The sequence below is a fragment of the Portunus trituberculatus genome, chromosome 29, assembly GCF_017591435.1.
Source record: "Portunus trituberculatus isolate SZX2019 chromosome 29, ASM1759143v1, whole genome shotgun sequence".
NCBI classification, from domain to species: Eukaryota; Metazoa; Arthropoda; class Malacostraca; order Decapoda; family Portunidae; genus Portunus; species Portunus trituberculatus.
The window spans coordinates 5,456,012-5,476,062 of record NC_059283.1 but is presented as its reverse complement, the minus strand read 5'-3'; the positions used below and the strand labels follow the sequence as shown (position 1 = coordinate 5,476,062).

Here is a 20,051-nt window from a genome sequence, read left to right as displayed (position 1 = left end):
GTGTGTGTGTGTGTGTATGCAAGACTGTCTTGGTTTAGTGTAAATACCTGTACATGGAATATTCTGAAAGATTATACCTGTGTCTACTCTCCCTCGGGCAAACAGTGCTGAGAGAGTCTGTGAACTGAATGTCTCTGTCTATCTATCAGTGAATGGAAGGAAGGGAGGGTAGGAAGAAGGGTGAGAGGGTCGGTCGATGAACAAGTAGGTGGGTGGATGGGTGGGAGAGTGGGTGGATGTGCACGAGGGTGTAAAAAAAATCTTAGTAATAATAATGGAAAGAATCGATGGTCTCTGTTTTATCTTGCTAATCAGGTCTGGAAAGAGAGAGAGAGAGAGAGAGAGAGAGAGAGAGAGAGAGAGAGAGAGAGAGAGAGAGAGAGAGAGAGAGAGAACAAATTTTCTCCATAACTTGATATCCTCATTACAAACCAACAAGCTTCTTGGTATATGTATTATGTAATCGCCTACTCTCTCTCTCTCTCTCTCTCTCTCTCTCTCTCTCTCTCTCTCTCTCTCTCTCTCTCTCTCTCTCGTACCGTTCAATAACATGCTTTTAATTGTTTACTTTCTTTTCTTGTTTGTTAAGAAGTTGTTGTCGTTTCTGGTCTTGTTGTTTTGTTCTTGTCCTTCTTTTCCCATTACTTCGTCTTCTACTCCTATCACGGCGCCTGTTTACTTTTAATCTACAAAGTTTCCTCCCGTTCTCGTGTCTTTGCACAAGGAAATAACTTGTCTTCGGGCCAGTAATGTGTGTCACTCTGGCCTCCAGCGACAAGTCTTATAGACGCACCTTCTGACCTCCGCGTGACCTTAGTGATCTGACCTTACTCGTGACCTTGTAGAGTAATTCGTTCGATGCTATAACCAAATTTGATTTTTGTGTCATGTTGTTGTAGAAATTATATGATTAGGTTGTCTTTGACTGGGTTTGATTAGTAATGTGACTCTCTCTCTCTCTCTCTCTCTCTCTCTCTCTCACACACACACACACACACACACACACACACACACACATGTACACGTTAATGCTTCATATTCCCCCTTTAACACACATCCTTCTACTTCCTAAAGCCTCGAGACACAGAAAAGAAGGCATTATGAGGAATAAAATAAAAAAAACTCCACTATTTTCCCCTCCTCCACAAACTTTCCCCCCCTCCTTTTCTTTCTCCTCCTCTATTCTCTCATCGGAAAAGAGTAAATTTCTTATGCCTCGTGTCCAGTGGGAAATGTTGGTTTGTTTCCGAGTCATTAAGGAAAGTGGGAGAAATGGAGTGCTGTGTTGTAATGGATTTTTCCCCAAGTGGTAAGCCTTTTCTCTCTCCTGTAGGCGGGTGAAGGAAGGCAACGTGTGGAGGACTTAGAGCTGTAGAATGAAGCGTGAGGTAAGAGGTAAGGCTCGCTCCACAAGGCTTTCTTCTTCCTCTCACTCCTATTCTCTCTCTAGCTCTCTAATGCAAAAGTTAACCAGTACTCTCAATCATTCATGCCTTTCTCTGGTAAACTCTGGAATTCCCTGCCTTCTGTATTTCAATCTTCCTATGACTTGACTTCTTTTATGACGGAGGTTTCAAGGCATTTGTCCCATACATAACTCTATTAATCTTTTAGGGAAATGGCAATCAAGTGGGCCTTTTTCTATTTTTTTCCCTTTTCCATAAAAAAAGAGGGAGAGGAGAGAATGATGAGTGAATGTGTGAGTGAGGAATGAATGAGGGGTGGATGTTAGAAAAGGATGTGTGACATTATTTTCCTCTTCATTTCTCCCTTTCCTCTTTTTTTTTCCTCCTCCCACTTCCTGTCACATCTTCACTCTTTCTCTCTCTTTTTCCTAACCAATACCTGTCACTATCTCATTACTTTCCTTTATATCTCTCTCCTCAATCTCCTTCAATCAATTCCTGTCACTTCCTCATTACTTTCTCCTGTTTCGCTCCCTTTTCTCACCTTTCTCTCTCCACAATACACTCGACATCTCACCTTCTCCCACTCCCTACTCGACCTAGTGCACTAAACCCCACTCGTGAGCAGAAAATCCTCCTTGACTTAGCGATTGTCTTCTCTTATTAACCTCTGCTTCCTCGCCTTCTTCACCTCATCTCCCTCACGTGTTTGTTGACAGACTATTAGATCCTGCCTCTCCTGCTGGCGCCAAGAGTTCAAGGGTTTGGTTCACGTGAGTCTGCGATGAGAAGGGAACTGTTAAGGTAAGTGTGTGTGGGAGGGAAGGGAAGTGAGCTAGTGGGAGGGAAGGGAGGGAGGGGAAGGAGAGGAGAGAGAGGAGAGGAGAGGAGAGGAGAGGACAAGAGAGGAGAGGAGAGGAGAGGAGAAGAAAAAGTGATTGACAGACAGACATATAGGCAGTCACATAGAAAATAAAACAATGAAAAACAAACGACAGAAAGCATGGAAATAACTCACAAACGAAGAGAAAAATGAAAAAAAGTAAAAGAAAAAAGCAAAAAACAATAAAAAGACAGAAAAAAAACATCAACAAATCCTACAATTCATTAACTCAAAACACAAAACCCATTTCTTTCCAATTCTCGTGTTACAAAACTAGACAATTGTACGTAAACCAATCACGTCACTTCACGCTTCCCTTCACCAAAACGCCAGAGTTATACAGGCCTGCCCAGCGATACGTCTCAGGGTAAGTGACAACAATAAGACTCACATTGCAGGGACGCTCCGATGAAACTTCCGCGGCACCCTTTCAATTTGTGCTTCTCTCTACCGCATGACAGGCGAGAGAGAGAGAGAGAGAGAGAGAGAGAGAGAGAGAGAGAGAGAGAGAGAGAGAGAGAGAGAGAGAGAGAGAGAGAGAGAGAGAGAGAGAGAGAGAGAGAGAAAGGGGGAAGGGGGAGAGGGGATGAGAGGAGGAAGAGAGCGAGTTCTTTGGGTGCTCTCTCTTTTTTTTTTTCTCTCTCTCTGATATGTGTTATGTGTTATTTGGTCGTGTGTGTCTGGAAAAGAATGTTTTTTTTTATTTTCTTTGTATGCTATGTCACCACCAATACAACAACAGGAACACTCACTACTATTACTGGTACTGCTGTTACTGCTGCTGCTACTACTACTACTACTACTACTACTACTACTACTACTACTGTTTTATATTATATAAGAGGGCCTCTGGCTAAGGGCAACAAAACTACAAAAAACAAAAGCCCCATTGAAGGTGGCATTCCCTTAAGAAGACACACTAAAAACAAGCTACCACAACCACCACTACCACCACTGCCACCACCACTACCACTACTACTTCTACTACTATTACTACTCCTACTATTTCTACTACTACTATTACTATTACTACTACTACTAGCCCACCATGCCTCACTATACTATCCTTCCCTTTGGAACTATTAATAAAAAAAAAAGAAAGGCAAGGCACACCAACAACACTACCACCACCACTACCACTACCACTACTACTATCATCCTCTAACCCACTTCACTCACCTCTACTCCCTCCTTCCTCTTGAGTCTCTGGTGCTTGAAGGAGGAAGAGAAGGAGCCCTGGCAGGTGCGACAGTAGCGCTCCTGTTTGGACACAGTGCTGACGATGGAGAGGTAACTGAAGACGATGATATTGAGAGGCAGCACCCACGCAGCCACGAAGAAGGCGAAGATAAAAATACGCGTGTTGGTCGACTCGGAAAGGTAGTCAAAGCTGTTGGAGAGATGGAGAGATACTGTGAGAGGGAGAGAAGAGGGGAAGGGAGGGAGATAGAGAACATAATACAAATAAGGAAGGCAGCAAGAACCTAAAAATACGCGTGTTGGTCGATTCAGAAAGGTAGTCAAAGCTGCTGGAGAGGAGAGATACGGTGAAAGGAAGAGATGAGGGGAGAGAGAGAGAGAGAGAACATAATACAAATAAGGGAAGCAGAAAGAACTCTCTCTCTCTCTCTCTCTCTCTCTCTCTCTCTCTCTCTCTCTCTCTCTCTCTTTATGAAACATGCCCACATATTTCCACCTATCATCCACATCCATAGATTTGTGTAATATTTCAATGCTCTCCTATTACTCAGCACTAAACCACCTGATTGCTGAATCTATTCCCTTCATCCACCGCTCTGTATGAGAACCAATGCCTTCCTTTCTTTACTGAAATCATTATATACCTTGTTCTTTCCTGATTACTGATCTTAACCCATTCAGTACCATGACGCTTTTCCATATTCATTCTGCTTACTATTTGTTGATTTTATACAGCTTCGGAAACTTATGATGGGGGATTAAAATTATGAAGACTGGGACCATTAATCTTCTGACCCCCCATAGACCTTTCCTAATGTCAATAAGATGGTCTAATCGCATACAAATCTCAAGGTTAAAATGTATCCCAGTATTGAAGGGATTAAGAATTTTGTTTAAGAGACATTTCATGAGACAGAAAGAGAAACGTTGATTAACACAGGGAGAAAATACAGGAAGAGAAGGGAGGAAGGAGAGACGTAGAGATGAGGTAAGGGAAAGATTAAATACATGCTGTAAGGTAGGTAAGAAAAATGGACAGATGGAACAAGAATGAATGAGAGAAGGAAAAAATAAAGTGCAGAGAGAGAAAGAAGAGGAAATTGGAGTACGAGGTAGAAAGATGCTATGAAGGAGGGAAAGTAGAAAGAAGGAAAAGATAGCTGATAGTCAACAGGTAATGGAAGAGATAATGAGATGCTATGAGAAAGGCTATAGGAAGGAGAGATAGAAAGACATAAAGATAAGGAGAACCATTAAGGAAGAGAAGGAAGAAAGGAGAGATGAAACAAATAACAACAGGAAATGAAAGAGGTGAAAAGATACAGTGTAGAAAGGAAGGAAAGAAAAAATAAAGGAGATAAAATAAAAGAAAAAATAAGGAAGAATGAATGATAGAAAAATAAAAGAAAAAGAAAATCATATTGAAATACTGATAGACATTAAAGTACGCGAAGAAAATACAAACAGCAGCAGATGTATTGGCCCTTACGAAACCGATAACTACATCTATCTTGCAATAAGAGATATAAGACAACAAATAAGAGAGTGAGAGACGCATAGAGGAGAAAAAAAAATATATGTAACTGTAGATGGAAAAAAAATGAACAAACATCCAGATTAAAAGAAGAAAGAGAAGGAATAGTGGAAGAGAAGAGATAAACACATGAAAAAAAAAATGAAAAAAAAAACAGTAGAAATTAAAATATCACAATTATTATTCTTGTGAAAAAAATTAAAAGTTAATGTAATAAAATAACAAAGAATGGGTGACATTTCGCACACCTGACGCACGGCAGGTGTGTGTGTGGCGCAGGTAACGAGGGAGAGAGGGAGAGAATGAGAGATGGAGAAAGAGGAAGTGACATAAAGAAGAGTAATAAACTGAATGAAAGGGAAAGGAAATGAAGGTTAGTTGGTCTCTCTCTCTCTCTCTCTCTCTCTCTCTCTCTCTCTCTCTCTCTCTCTCTCTCTCTCTCTCTCTCTCTCTCTCTCTCTCTTTCTCTCTCACTAACATCCATTCCCGCAACCCATAAAACAATAACTATGTACTCAAACTTTTCCTCCATAAAAAGACAAGACAAATCCTCTTAAATATTTTTCCGACACAAACTCACCTTTTTCCTTCTCAAAACGTGACCAGCATTAGATTCCTTCCCTCTGTAGTCAATCCTTCCCATTACCACATAAAAAACTTTGAAAACACTTATTTTGTGTACCATTGTCACTTCAAAGATATTATTTTTCCCCCTCCTGTGTTTATCTCATTGGTTTATTGCAGTGATATCAATGTTATAAGCTCACTTCAGTCTGACTCATTTCCTCACTTCATATACTCAAGAAATTTCCTTTGTAGTTTAGTAAATATGAAAAGAGCTTATCTATATGAATTATTTATTTTTCTTTGTCTAATTAGTTTACTACATACAGTGATGTCAATGTTATAAACTCACTTCCTTACTTAATATATTTTTTTTTTGCCTCTGTACGTTAGCAAAGGTCAAAAGTAATTAGCCATCCACTCTGTTGCTTATTTACATTTAAGAAGCACATTACAGTGACATCATTGTTAAAAAACGCCAATCTTAATTACTTCCTCGCTTTTTACGTTCCTAATCTCTATCTGTATTTCATCAAAGGTTAAATTAATACATTTCCTTAATCTCTTCAGTACCAGGACGCGTTTCCACATAAATTCTGATTACTATTTGGGAATTTTATACAGCGTCAGAAACATGTATTGGGATTAGAATAGTGAAGACTCAAGCCATTATTCATTTGACCTCTTTAGACTATTCTTAATGCAAATAAAATCGCCTAATGACACCAAAAAATCAAAGTAAAAAATGGGTCTCAGTACTGAAGGGGTGAAGTCAATATTAAGAAAATCGACTCCAGCACTTCAGTCATATTTACTCAGCCCTTCTTCGCCTCCCTCAGTTCACTTCATATACTAGCTTCCCCTAAGACAGCCGAGGAGGGGAGAGGGAGAGAGAAGAGGGGAAGAGAAGGGAGAGAGCCGTGAGTTTGAAGGGTCCACTAGTGATAATGGCAGGTAATACTGACGCAGGAGGAGGAGGAGGAGGAGGAGGAGGAGGAGGAGGAGGAGGAGGAGTAGGAGGAGGAGGAGGAGGAGGAGGAGGAGGAGGAGGTAGATAGGTAAGGTAGGAGGAGGAGGGTGTTGAGAGAGAGAGAGAGAGAGAGAGAGAGAGAGAGAGAGAGAGAGAGAGAGAGAGAGAGAGAGAGAGAGAGAGAGAGAGAGAGAGAGAGAGAGAGAGAGAGAGAGAGAGAGAGAGAGAGAGAGAGAGAGAGAGAGAGAGAGAGAGAGAGAAAGAAAAAAAATAGGACACAAGGATCTCTTACAGAACGCTGCTTAAACACGAAGGAAAATCTCTCGTTAGGATCTCCATTAACCACTTCTGAGGGCGAGAAACAAAAGAAGGAACTCAAACCCTTAGAGTCGACCCTCTCTTCTCACCATACCGTAATCTGAGCCTTAGGAAACAGGTGCACTTGGCTCTGTGTTCCCCCGAGGCAGGCGAGAGTGAGGTCAATTAAGGCAAGGCACCGGAAAAATTACTGAGGTGTGGTACTAATTTGTCTCAGCGGCAACAGGTGGAGTCTTCAGGTGAGGGGGAAGAGAGTGGAATGGCTAACGCTGAAATATAGTAATAGTTCTTGTTTTTGTTGTTGTTGAGACTGATTTCTACTGAGTTTTTAAGGTGAGGGAGATGAGAGAGGAATAGCTAAGGCTGAAACACTGACTGGTTGATTTCACCCACTTTTCTGGTGAGTGGGAAGACTGTGGGATGGCTAAGGCTGAAATATAGTAATAGTTCTTGTTTGTTGTTATTGAGACTTTGATTTCACTAATTTTTTTAGGTGAGAAAGATGAGAGAGGAATGGCTAAGACTGAAATATAGTAATAGTTCTTGTTCAGACTGGTTGATTCCACCCACTTTTCTGGTGAGGGGGAAGAGAGTGAGATGGCTAAGGCTGAAATATAGTAATAGTTCCTTATTTTTTTTGTTGAGACTGCTTAATTTCAACGATTTTTCAGGTGAGTAGAGGGGAGAGAGAGAGAGAGAAAGATTGCTAAAGCTTAAATATAGTAATAGTTTTTTTTTTTCATTGTTGTTTCTGTCGTTGTTGTTGTTGTTGTTGTTGTTGTTGTTGTTGTTGTTGTTGAGGCTATTTGATTTCAACTTTTCAGGTGAGTGGGGAAGAAAGAGGGATGGCTAAGGCTGAAAATATATTAATAGTTTTTGAGACTTTGATTTCGTACTTTAAGACAAAGGAAGGTGACAGAAACCATTAAGCCTACATATAAAACTTTCTGCTTGACGGAACGAAGGATTGTTATTGTTGAAATCTGACAGTGATTTTATTTTATTCTTATTCTATTATCTTATCCTATCATTTTGAGGACGTAAGAAGACTAGGGAAGCTGCAAGGAGCCGTCAGACCTACACGTGGCAGTTTCTGTATAAAAATAACTGCCTAAAGGGACTGCGAGGGATGGCTGAAGAGGAAATAGAATAATAGTTACTGATACCTTGTGTTAATGTATTTCTGAGGACAAGACATGCTGCAAGGAGCCATCAGGAATTCACGTGGCAGTCTCTGTATTGAAAATGTCCGCTAGTTTGCACCTGTCACCACCATTCACTTATTTGACTTCTAAGTTATTTCCTAACCTAACCTAACTTAACCCCTTCAATATTGGGACACATTCTTTACCTCGAGATTTGAGTACAATTAGACCATTTTATTGATATTAGGAAGGGTCTATGGAGGTCAGAAGATTAAGCTCTCAGTCTTCATTATTTCAATCTCCCATTAATTTTTGAAGCTGTATAAAATCACCATATACTAAGCAGAATGAATATGGCAACGCGTCATGGTACTGAAGGGATTAAACTAACTAATTTAATATATGCTACACTACCTTAACTTAACCTAACTTACCTAACCAACCCTAACCTTAACCAAAGTCAAACCTAAACCTAATCTGAATAGCATATCATGGCAAGAAAAAGGGAAAGAAAAGAAGAAAAGAAGAGAAAGATTATTACCGTTTGACAGAGAAATAAGAAGACGAGAAAGAGTGAAAGTGAAGACGAAAATAACACCCACACACACCCACACACATCCATCCTCCCCCACACACACACACACACACACACACACAAATGCTTCCTTTATCTCCAAGCCCCTGTCTGTCCTATAGGCCACCGCAGCACACCTCAAAATCTTCTCCTTCACGTCTCTTCAAGCCAATTCTAAAAACGAAGATTTTAATAGATTTCTAGACTCCCAAATTTAGTCAGAACTGAGAGAGGCTTACGTCAACAAGGCAGCCTCGTGATTTCAAGGATTGGAAGTTAGTGAATGAATGAGTGAGTGAATAAGTGTGTGAGTGAGTGAGTGTGTGAGTGAGTGAGTGTGTGAGTATGTGAATGAATGAATGAATGAATGAATGAATGAGAGAGAGAGAGAGAGAGAGAGAGAGAGAGAGAGAGAGAGAGAGAGAGAGAGAGAGAGAGAGAGAGAGAGAGAGAGAGAGAGAGAGAGAGAGAGAGAGAGAGAGATGTGTGTGTGTGTGTGTGTGTGTGTGTGTGTGTGTGTGTGTGTGTGTGTGTGTGTGTGTGTGTGTGTGTGTGTGTGTGTGTGTGTGTGTGTGTGTGTGTGTGTGTGTGGTGAGTGAGTGAGTGAGTGAGTGAGTGAGTGAGTGAGTGAGTGAGTGAGTGAGTGAGTACAGTAAAGTAAGTGACAGGAAATTTATGTCTGAGAAAGCAAGTGAGAAAGTGCACGATATTGATAGTCGTAGTAAGTAATTGCAAGGAAATTTTAACCCACGTAACTAAGAAAAAGAAAACGTGAGAGAGGTTATAAGGAAAATCAAATAAACTGGTAGGTAATGTAGGCATATGTAAGAGAGAGAGGAAGTGAAAGAGGTTACGAAGCCGCGAGAAGGAATAAACAGGATTTTTTTTTCACGTTTGACGAAAGAAGTGAGAAAATGAAGGGGATTAGAAGGAATGATAAAAATTAAGCAGGAAATCGCGTGTTTTTGACTGAAGACATGAAGAAGTGAAGGTTAACAGAAGGTAAGGTCTTGGTAGGATAGTCTATGCGTGTCTCATTGATGAAGTGAAGAGGTGAAGAAAGTTGTGAGAAGTGATGAGGGACTGGCTGGAAATCTATGCCTCTGTACGACTGAAAAAATTAAGAAATTAACATAAAAAAGAGGTAAGGAATCAGCGAAGATATCTAATTATCTCTCAAGCTTCACAATTAAACTTTCTCTTGACATTTACGTAAATGGTGACTCTGGGAAAAAATAAATAAATAAGGGTGAAAAAAAGGCCCACAAAAGGCGTCAACTCCCAAAGACGACAATTAATTTTCTCTTGACATTCCTTACACAAAAGAAGACTGATAATTTTTTTTCTTTTTTTGTTATGGTCTATAGCGCCTGCTGGCATACTTGAAGAGTATATATGGGAAGCGCGGTTAAGCTTCCTCTCATTAGTGGCGCAGGCAATTTTATTGATAGTGGTACCCATATTAGAGCCCATATCACCACCCAAGCGCATCATCTTTAGTGTAACCACCTAGAACCTGGCTGTCATGGTGACATGCAGGTAACTTCAAACCACTCGACAACTGGGAAATAAATAAAACGTCCACAAAATTCGTCAGTTCCCAAAGACTAGTGAAAATTTTTATCCCAAGAAACTGAAAAGTGTATTAAAACTTCGCTCTTGAAACAGTTTAGGCAGAAAACGGAAAAATACAGAGGCAAAGGGCGGGGGAGAGGGAGCGATACGAAAGCTTGCCAGTGAAAAGGATGAAAAATTGAGAACACTGGTTTACTTTTGGTGCAGAGAAGTGGATTCAAACAGCCTAGAAAGGACCTGTGTGTGGGCGTCTCTTGGTGCTTGTACTCTTTGTTTTCCTTTGTAATCTTATTTGAGTACCACTAAAAAAAAAAAATCTCGAAAACAATAAAGTTCACTAGCTTTTATTTTCGGTTTTCATGTTTTGCTCCATTTTTTATTACGATTTTTTTTCTTTTAGAGCCGAAAGTCTCAAGTGGTACGTACCTAGTCTCTCTCTCTCTCTCTCTCTCTCTCTCTCTCTCTCTCTCTCTCTCTCTCTCTCTCTCAAGTCCCCTATGACCTTTGTTGTTGAGAGAGAGAGAGAGAGAGAGAGAGAGAGAGAGAGAGAGAGAGAGAGAGAGAGAGAGAGAGAGAGAGAGAGAGAGAGAGAGAGAGAGAGAGAGAGAGAGAGAGAGAGAAATAACACCTACACACACAAACAAAAGAAAGAAAAACAGACTGAAAAAGTGACGCTGTGGTGAAGACAAACAAAAAAAGAAGACTAAAAGGGGAAAAAGAAAAAGAAAGAAAAAAAGAAAAAAAACAGGAAAACATCGCACTAACCCCACTCCCGAACTCTTGAGGACCACGACGCGTTATAATATTCCTTCTACTTACTATTCGGCGATTTTATACAGCTTCAGAAACTTATGTCGCGATTAGAATAGTGAAGACCGTGGCCATTAATCTTGTGACCTCCATAGACCATTCCTAATGTCAATAAACTGGTCTAATCTTACACAAATCTCATGGTAAAACTTATTAATCTTGTGACCTTAATAAACCCTTCCTAATGTCACTAAACTGGTCTAATCTTACACAAATCTCATGGTAAAACTTATCAATTTTGTGACCTTTATAGACCCTTCCTAATGTCAATAAACTGGTATAATTTTACACAAATCTCATGGTAAAACTTCGTCTCAATACTGAAGGGGTTAAAATCTACAGCACATACCACAAAGAATCCTTATAAAAACACTAATAGGAGTAAGGAGTGAAGGAAATGAAGGAAGCTATAGGACTCTCCCAAGGGCGCCACATACCTGCAGGTGGTGAGGTATCCTTCAGGAGAATAGTTGATGTCCGAGAACCCAACTAAAGGCATAACGGAGAAGGTGAAGGAGTACAGCCAGGTAGCGAGGATAATGGCAAGCACCTGAGTGGGGAAATAGGTGAGGTTACTTGGAGAAGAGATTAATGACAGGTGAGGTTAAACAATGCAGTTAACTATTTCAAGAGTGATGCGATGAAATGGAAGCGTTTTTTTCTTTTCTTTATACCATGTGTGGTTTTCACGGGAATTTATGGGCTAAAGGGTATACTTTTTTGGGGTACTTCCTATCTCAAAGCCCACCCGCTAGGAAACCGTTGCCCCGAGTGAGGAAGCCCAACCTACACTCGGACCGTGGACAGAATTCGAACCCGTGCACTTGGAAACCCCTCGGACCCCAAAGCACGCATGGTTCCACTGTACCACGGCGGAGAGTTAAAGGTGTGGAAGGTGAATTAGTGAGGGAATAAAGGACAGGTAAATATGAAAATAATAACAGGTGACTTTACAAGGAATGAGGTTAACAGATGGTGTAGTAAAATATTTCATGAGGTGAAGTTACAAGAGAGTGATGTGGTAGAAGTGAAGTTAAAGATGTGGAAGGTAAATAAGTCAAGGAGAGGTAAGGGTTTAATTAATAACAGGTGAGATTACAAGGAGTGAAGTACGCAGGTGGTGTAGTAAATTATTTCATGAATGATCTTGTAGAAGTAGAGTTTTAGGTGTGAAAGATAAATAAGTCAGGCAATGAGGGAGAGATAAGGCTTATTGATGTAGAATTAATAGGTGATGTGGTTAGTAAAAATGTGTGAAAATTTAATCTATACTGTTATTAAAAGTTGAAAGCTTGAAGAGTTAAAAGGTTAATGAGAGACGAGATTAAAGGTGAGACTAAAAGTAAACGTTCAACTACAGAAGAAAATCACGATAGAAGTACATAAAAAAGACAAAATACAGAAACAACATTAAAAATATTCTCTAACATGACAAATTTAACACACGTAGAAACTAGAGACAACGTTGCATCACACACACACACACACACACACACACACACACACACACACACACACACACACACATTGCCTTACCTGGCGATGTGAGAGCTTCTTAAAGGGGTCCAGAGGGTAGGAGATGACCAAATACCTGTCGAACGATATGGCGGCGAGGGTCATGATGGAGGTGGTGCCGGATAGCCCTCCTATGAACCCGTACAGATCACAACCTGACGGAGGCGAAGGCGAAGGGTTAAGTCCACTGTAGGAATAAGAAAGTAGATGGAAGACTGAATATAAGGACAAATAGGGAGAAGAGAAGAGAAGAGAAGAAGAGAGAGAGAGAGAGAGAGAGAGAGAGAGAGAGAGAGAGAGAGAGAGAGAGAGAGAGAGAGAGAGAGAGAGAGAGAGAGAGAGAGAGAGAGAGAGAGAGAGAGAGAGAGAGTATATTACATTTTAACATTTTTTCCTCAGTAACATACTTAGGAAATTGTTTGACTCTCTCTCTCTCTCTCTCTCTCTCTCTCTCTCTCTCTCTCTCTCTCTCTCTCATAAGAACATAAGACCATAAGAAAAGAGGGAAGCTGCAAGAGGCCGCCAGACCTATACGAGGCAGTCCCAGTGTGTTTAATCTACCTAATTCCATCTATCTTCCCCATCCATGAATTTATCTAACCTTCTTTTAAAAATCCCTATTGACTCAGCCCTCACTACATGACCACTGAGACTGTTCCACTCATCAACCACTCTGTTTGAAAACCAGTTTCTTCCCATTTCTTTCCTAAACCTGAATTTTTCAAGTTTAAACCCATTATTTCTGGTTCTGACCCCGCTACTGATCCTAAGAACTACATTCATGTCCCCTTTGTTAAAACCCTTATACCACTTAAATACTTATATCAGGTCTCCTCTTAACCTACATCTCTCTAAGGAATGATATTCATAGGGAATATCCCTCATTCCCTGTATCTGTTTTAGTCATCCTCCTTTGCACTGACTCCAACAGAGCTATATCCTTCCTAAAATGTGGGGACCAGAATTGTACTCTCTCTCTCTCTCTCTCTCTCTCTCTCTCTCTCTCTCTCTCTCTCTCTCTCTCCTTCAGCCGTGACCTCAAACCTGCCACTCATTATGACGAAAATACCCGTCGATTCCCGGCTAATCCTCACCTAAAAAATACTAATACCTGGGAAAGAGGATAAGGAGCCTTGCCCGCTTTCCCTTGAGACTGACGAGGGGACGGTAAGTTTCTGAGGTAATGAAGGGACACGTTCTTATATAATGTTGGTCTATGTGCTTTTTGTTGGGTTTGTCAAAGATTGGAAATATTTAGAAGGGGGAGATGTTATCTTTTTTCGTTTTATATGCTAGTTTGTGAGGGAATGTTTAGTGGTATGAATAAAAAGCGGTGAGTGATTAATATGTAAAGTAGATGAACTGTAATGAGTAACGGCAACATACGTATATTACTATCATTATTATTATTATTATTATTATTATTATTATTATTATTATCATTATTATCATATATTATCGTTATTATTGTTATTGATATCAGTAGTAGTAGTAGTAGTAGTAGTAGTAGTAGTAGTAGTAGTAGTAGTAGTAGTAGTAGTAGTAGTAGTAGTAGTAGTAGTAGAAAAAAGTTTATAGACAGAAACGTACTGAAAATATCAACTTTGGTCCACCAGAGAGAGAGAGAGAGAGAGAGAGAGAGAGAGAGAGGAGAGAAAGTGTGTGTGTGTGTGTGTGTGTGTGTGTGTGTGTGTGTGTGTGTGTGTGTGTGTGTGTGTGTGTGTGTGTGTGTGTGTGTGTGTGTGTACGCATGTGTGTGTAGTAATAAAAGCAGAAATATTATATACACACAAATACATTCCACAAACACACCAAGACACACACACACACACACACACGGAGCCTCACCCACACGGCCCATCGCAGGAGCCTCCAGCAGCGAGTTATGCACCACGGCGCTCATCATTGACACCAGTAGGAAGTCACTCACGGCCAGGTTGAGAATGAACAGGTTTGAAGGAGACCGCAGCGCCCGCGAGCTGTGAAGGAGGCAACGGGAAGTTAGTTAAGATTTTTTTTTTTTTTTTTTACATTACAAGGGCACTGGCCAAGGGAAAACAAAGTGTTGGGGAAAAAAAAAAATCCCGCTGGTTGCCAGGCCCTGTGAAGAGGAAAGTAGGAGAAAGAGAAAAAACAAAAAAATCTAAAAGGAGGGTCCAGTTAACGTAAGAGGTGTCTTGACACTCCTCTTTTGAAAGAGTTTAAGTCATAGGCAGGTGGAAATACAGACACAGGTAGAGAGTTCCAGAGTTTACCAGTGTAGGGAATGAAGGAGTGAAGATACTGGTTAACTCTTGCATTAGGAAGATGGACAGAATAGGGATGAGAAGAAGTAGAGAGTCTTGTGCAGCGAGGCCGCAGGAGGGGGAAGGCATGCAGTTAGCAAGTTCAGAAGAGCAGACAGCATGAAAACAGCGGTAGAAGACAGATAAAGATGCAACATTGCGGCGGTGACTTAAAGAATCAAGACAGTCAGTTAGAGGAGAAGAGTTGATAAGACGAAAAGCTTTAGATTCCACCTTGTTTAGTAAAGCTGTGTGTGGATCCCCCAGACATGAGAGCCATACTCCATACACGGGCGGATAAGGCCCTGTACAGAGCAAGCAGCTGGGAGGGAGAGAAAATGGACGAAGACGCCACAGGACACCTAACTTCTTGGAAGCTGATTTAGCAAGAGTAGAGATGTGAAATTTCCAGTTTAGATTTTTAGTGAAGGATAGACCGAGTGTGTTTAATGTAGAGGAGAGGGAAGTTGAGTGTTATTGAAGAAGAGAGGATAGTTGTCTGGAAGGTTATGTCGAGTAGATAGTTGTAGAAATTGAGTTTTTGAGGCATTGAACAAAACCAGGTTTTCTCTGCCCCAATCAGAAACAAGTGAAAGATCAGAAGTTAGGCGTCCTATAGCATCTCGCCTTGAGTCATTTAATTGTTGTTGGGTTGGGCGTCTGTTGAACGCTGTTGAATAATGCAAGGTGGTATCATCAGCATAGGAGTGGATAGGGCATTGAGTCAGATTTAGGAGATCATTGATGAATAATAGAAAGAGAGTGGGTGATAGGACAGAACCCTGTGGAACACCACTGTTGATAGTTTTAGAGGAAGAACAGTGACCGTCTACTACAGCAGCAATAGAACGATCGGAAAGGAAACTGGAGATGAAGGTACAGAGAGAAGGATAGAATCCGTAGGAGGGTAGTTTAGAAATTAAAGATTTGTGCCAGACTCTATCGAAGGCTTTCGATATGTCAAGGCCGACAGCAAAGGTTTCACCGAAGTCCCTAAAAGAGGATGACCAAGATTCAGTTAGGAAAGTAAGAAGATCACCAGTAGATCTGCCTTTACGGAAACCATACTGGCAATCAGAGAGAAGGTTGTGAGCTGATAGATGCCTCATTATCTTCCTATTAAGGATAGACTCAAAGGCTTTAGAAAGGCAGGAAATCAAAGCTATAGGGCGGTAGTTAGAAGGATTGGAGTGGTCACCTTTTTAGGGACAGGTTGAATGTGAGCAAACTTCCAGCAAGAAGGATAAATAGAAGTAGAGAGACACAGATGAAAGAGTTTGACCAGGCAGTGAGCGAGTTCGGAAGCACAGTTTTTGAGAACAACAGGAGGGACTCCATCCGGACCGTAAGCCTTCCGAGAATCAAGGCCAGAGAGGGCCAGGAAAACGTCTTTATAAAGAATTTTAATTTTAGGGATGAAGTAGTCAGAGGGTGGAGGAGTAGGAGGAATATGCCCAGAATCATCCAAAGTTGAGTTGGTAGCAAAGGTTTGAGCGAAGAGTTCAGCTTTAGAAAAGAAGAGACAGCTGTAGAGCCATCTGGATGAAGTAAAGGAGGGAAAGACGAAGAAGTAAAGTTGTTAGAGATATTATTGGCTAGATGCCAGAAATCTCGAGAGGAGTTAGAATTGGAAAGACTTTGACATTTTCTATTGATGAAAGAGTTTTAGTAAGTTGGAGAATAGATTTGGCATGATTACGGGCAGAAATATATAGGGCATGAGTGAATGGAGAGAGAGAGAGAGAGAGAGAGAGAGAGAGAGAGAGAGAGAGAGAGAGAGAGAGAGAGAGAGAGAGAATGAAAGTTTTTGGTGAGTGATAGGAATAAATAGAAGAAAAAGAACAGGAATAGTGATAAAAGCAGTGGTAATAATCAAAAGAAGATATCGAAAGGTTGGAAATAAGGGAGAGAAAGAGGATGGGAAATGTTTCGTGAGTGATGGGAAGGAATGGAAGGAAAAAAAACAGGAATAATAATAAGAAAAATGACAAAGATTAACGGACACATGAGAGAAAAACTTGTATACACTTAAATCAATGAAAAAAAGACAGCGTGGTGGGTCAATCCGGAATAACCTAACCTAACTTAACCTAACGTAACTTAACCTTAACCTAACGTAAGGTACCTTAATCCAGCGAACATCAAAGCTAAACCATAATATTACAAATAAAATGCCAATGAAATAATGAAAGTTCAAAGAAATCTGAAAAAAAACCTCCTACTTTTTATCTTTCCTTTCATTAAACAATCTCTCTCTCTCTCTCTCTCTCTCTCTCTCTCTCTCTCTCTGTCTGTCTGTCTGTCTGTATGTGAATGAATTAGGGTTCGCTTTGTTTATGTCTAATTATATATCTGCATGTTGTTTCTTCTTCAATAAAAATGCTTCCTACTTTTTATATTTCCTTTCATCAAAGTCTCTTACATGTCTCTCTGTCTGTCACTCTGTCTCTCTGTCTGTCTGTCTGTCTAATGGATTTGCTTTTATTTCTGTCTATTTACCATTTCGTTTGTTTCTTTGTCCATCTGTCTGTTTGTCTGCATGCAAATAAATCAGTTTTCTTTATGTATGTATATGTCTGCTTGTCTGTATGTATGTTAGTGCACTTTTTATTCTATATCTTTCTTAGTATAGTTTGTTACAGTCAAGAATGAAACTTTTACATCTAGTCTTTAATTATTATCCGAACTGTCTGTCTGTCTGTCTGTCTGTCTTTCTGTATACTGTCTTGTCTATCTTTCTGTACACCTGTATGTTTTGTTTAAGTCAAGAATGGAGCTTTTTATATGAGCTTTTAATTATCATCTCTCCACACACACACACACACACACACACACACACACACACACACACACACACACACACACACACACACACACACACACACACACAAATTACTTTCTTTCTCTTCCTCCCTGTACAAGAATTATCATCAAAACATAATTGTCTTCTTTGTGTCATTACGCTGAATCTCAAGAATGAAGCCCACAATCCATATTAGGTATTGTATTCATTCCCTCCCCCCCTCCCCTCCTCTTCCTAGTTCTACCCTCCTTTCTCTTCCTCCTCATCCTCCTCATCATTTTCATCATCCATCCTCTATCAACAACACCACACAGGAACTAGATAACACACACACACAAACACACCCACACACACACACACACACACACACACACACACACACACACACACACACACACACACACACACACACACACACACTCAAAATAACGAAGATGACAACCTAATTTGGAAGACGAAAAGTAGAATATCCTTTGATCACTCTGTCTCTCTGTCTCTCTCTCTCTCTCTCTCTCTCTCTCTCTCTCTCTCTCTCTCTCTCTCTCTCTCTCTCTCTCTCTCTCATGCACAGGAATGATTGGAGGGACAGTGACCGGTATCGAACGAAGGATCACAGAACACTAATGAACAGCATTCCATCACAAGCCAATATTGCGAACGCCAGCTTCATAAGACAACCACAAATAAGAGAGAGAGAAAGAGAAGAAGAAATAATCACCTGGTACCTCTACTAAGAAAAAAAATCCAGATGTTTCAAAATAAAGCGAATAAATACACTCATTGATTCCAGGTAAGGTAAGGTTAATGAGTTCCAGGTAAGCGCAGAGTAGGTAAGTCTAAGGTTCCTGCAGGTAATCCACGCATCTGAAGCCTTGATAGCACAGGTGACGCCAGAAATAGAAGCAATCTCAGGTTATCTAATTTGTCTTCCACTTCATCATCTTCATCTATTTTCTCTCTCCTTATTTTTTTTCTTTCTCTTTCTCTCTCTCTCTCTCAATGATAAAAAAAGATAGCAGGTAAGAAAAATATTAAGCTCTACAGAGAGAGAGAGAGAGAGAGAGAGAGAGAGAGAGAGAGAGAGAGAGAGAGAGAGAGAGAGAGAGAGAGAGAGAGAGAGAGAGAGAGAGAGAGAGAGAGAGAGAGAGAGAGAGAGAGAGATGTATTGGTGTGGTTTTTAATCTTCGCAATGTACTGGCAAGGGAGATGGAGAGAGAGAGAGAGAGAGAGAGAGAGAGAGAGAGAGAGAGAGAGAAGTGATGGGTGCTTGGCAGTTGTTTTGTATTGTTTGTGTCTGCCTGAGTGATTTTACCGTCTCTCTCTCTCTCTCTCTCTCTCTCTCTCTCTCTCTCTCTCTCTCTCTCTCTCAGTGCAGGTATAAGAAAAGGAGTCAGAGAAAAAGACACTAAACATCCGATACGTCACTATTCTCCTTCCTCCTCCTCCTCCTCCTCCTCCTCTTTCTCTTCTTCTTCCTCCTCTTCTATATCTTCCACGGAGTCATTGGGAACAATAAGTAAGTTTTGCTTGTTCTTCCTTTATGATCCTTTGTGATTTCTTTCTAACGTCACTTTAAAATCACTTCTTCTCTTTCCTGATTTTTTTTTTTCTAATAATTGTTCCTGTCCATTGCAACTTCCTTCCTTCCATCCTTACCAGTAACATCCTTTCGTCTCCTGTTCCCCTTTAAAATTTCCCTCACGGTTTTTCTATTCCTTGTCAATCTTTTTCTGGTCTCCTTCTCTTCCTTCAGTCCATTGCATTTTCCTTCCTTTTATCCTCAACAGTAGCATCCTTTCGTCTCCTTCATTTCTCCTTTTGACCTTTCCTCGAGGTTTCTCCATTCCTTGTCAATCTTTTTTCTGGTCTCCTTCCTTTCCTTCAGTCATTGCATCTTCCTTCTTTCCATCCTTAACAATAGCATCCTTTCGTCTCCTGTTCTCCTTTAAGATTTCCCTCAAGGTTTTTCCATTCCTTGTCAATCTTTTCCTGGTCTCCTTCTCTTCCTTCAGTTCATTGCATCTTCTTTCCTTCCATCCTTAACAGTAGCATCCTTTCGTCTCCTTCATTTCTCCTTTTGAAATTTCCTCGAGGTTTCCTCATTCCTTGTTAATCTTTTCCCGGTCTCCTTCCCTTTCTTCAGCGCCACGGAGTGACTATACCGTAAGCGCCTTATCGTGAAGTCTTTGATGGCCCAATGTCGGGGAAGAAGGCAGACGTGCTACTCTGAGGATACATACGCCTCAGTAATTTCCAATCCCAGAAAAGTAAAATACGCGGAACCTACTGCCTGGTTGTGGTGACTTTATGGTGAGTGTGTGTGTGTTTCTGAGTGATAGATGTGTGCGAGTGTGTTGGTGAGTGATTAAGTGTTTGTGAAAGTGGTGGGGGGTGAGTGGGTGTGTGAGAGAGTGTGAGTGAGTGATTGAGTGTTAGTGAGGGTAGTAGGAGTGAGTCAGTGTTTGTGAA

General features: G+C 40.7%; 1 protein-coding gene across 1 annotated transcript in view; it reads right to left on the bottom strand.

The window, feature by feature from the left end:
• Window positions 1-20,051, bottom strand: part of LOC123510420 (melanopsin-like) — an 85,166-nt gene that overhangs the window by 7,714 nt on the left and 57,401 nt on the right. Inside the window, exons 3-6 of the mRNA XM_045265595.1 lie at window positions 14,343-14,473; window positions 12,516-12,649; window positions 11,417-11,529; window positions 3,469-3,679 (exon numbers count right to left, since the gene is read on the bottom strand). Coding sequence (XP_045121530.1) covers window positions 3,469-3,679; window positions 11,417-11,529; window positions 12,516-12,649; window positions 14,343-14,473 — 589 coding nt within the window. The remainder of the gene's footprint in view (window positions 1-3,468; window positions 3,680-11,416; window positions 11,530-12,515; window positions 12,650-14,342; window positions 14,474-20,051) is intronic.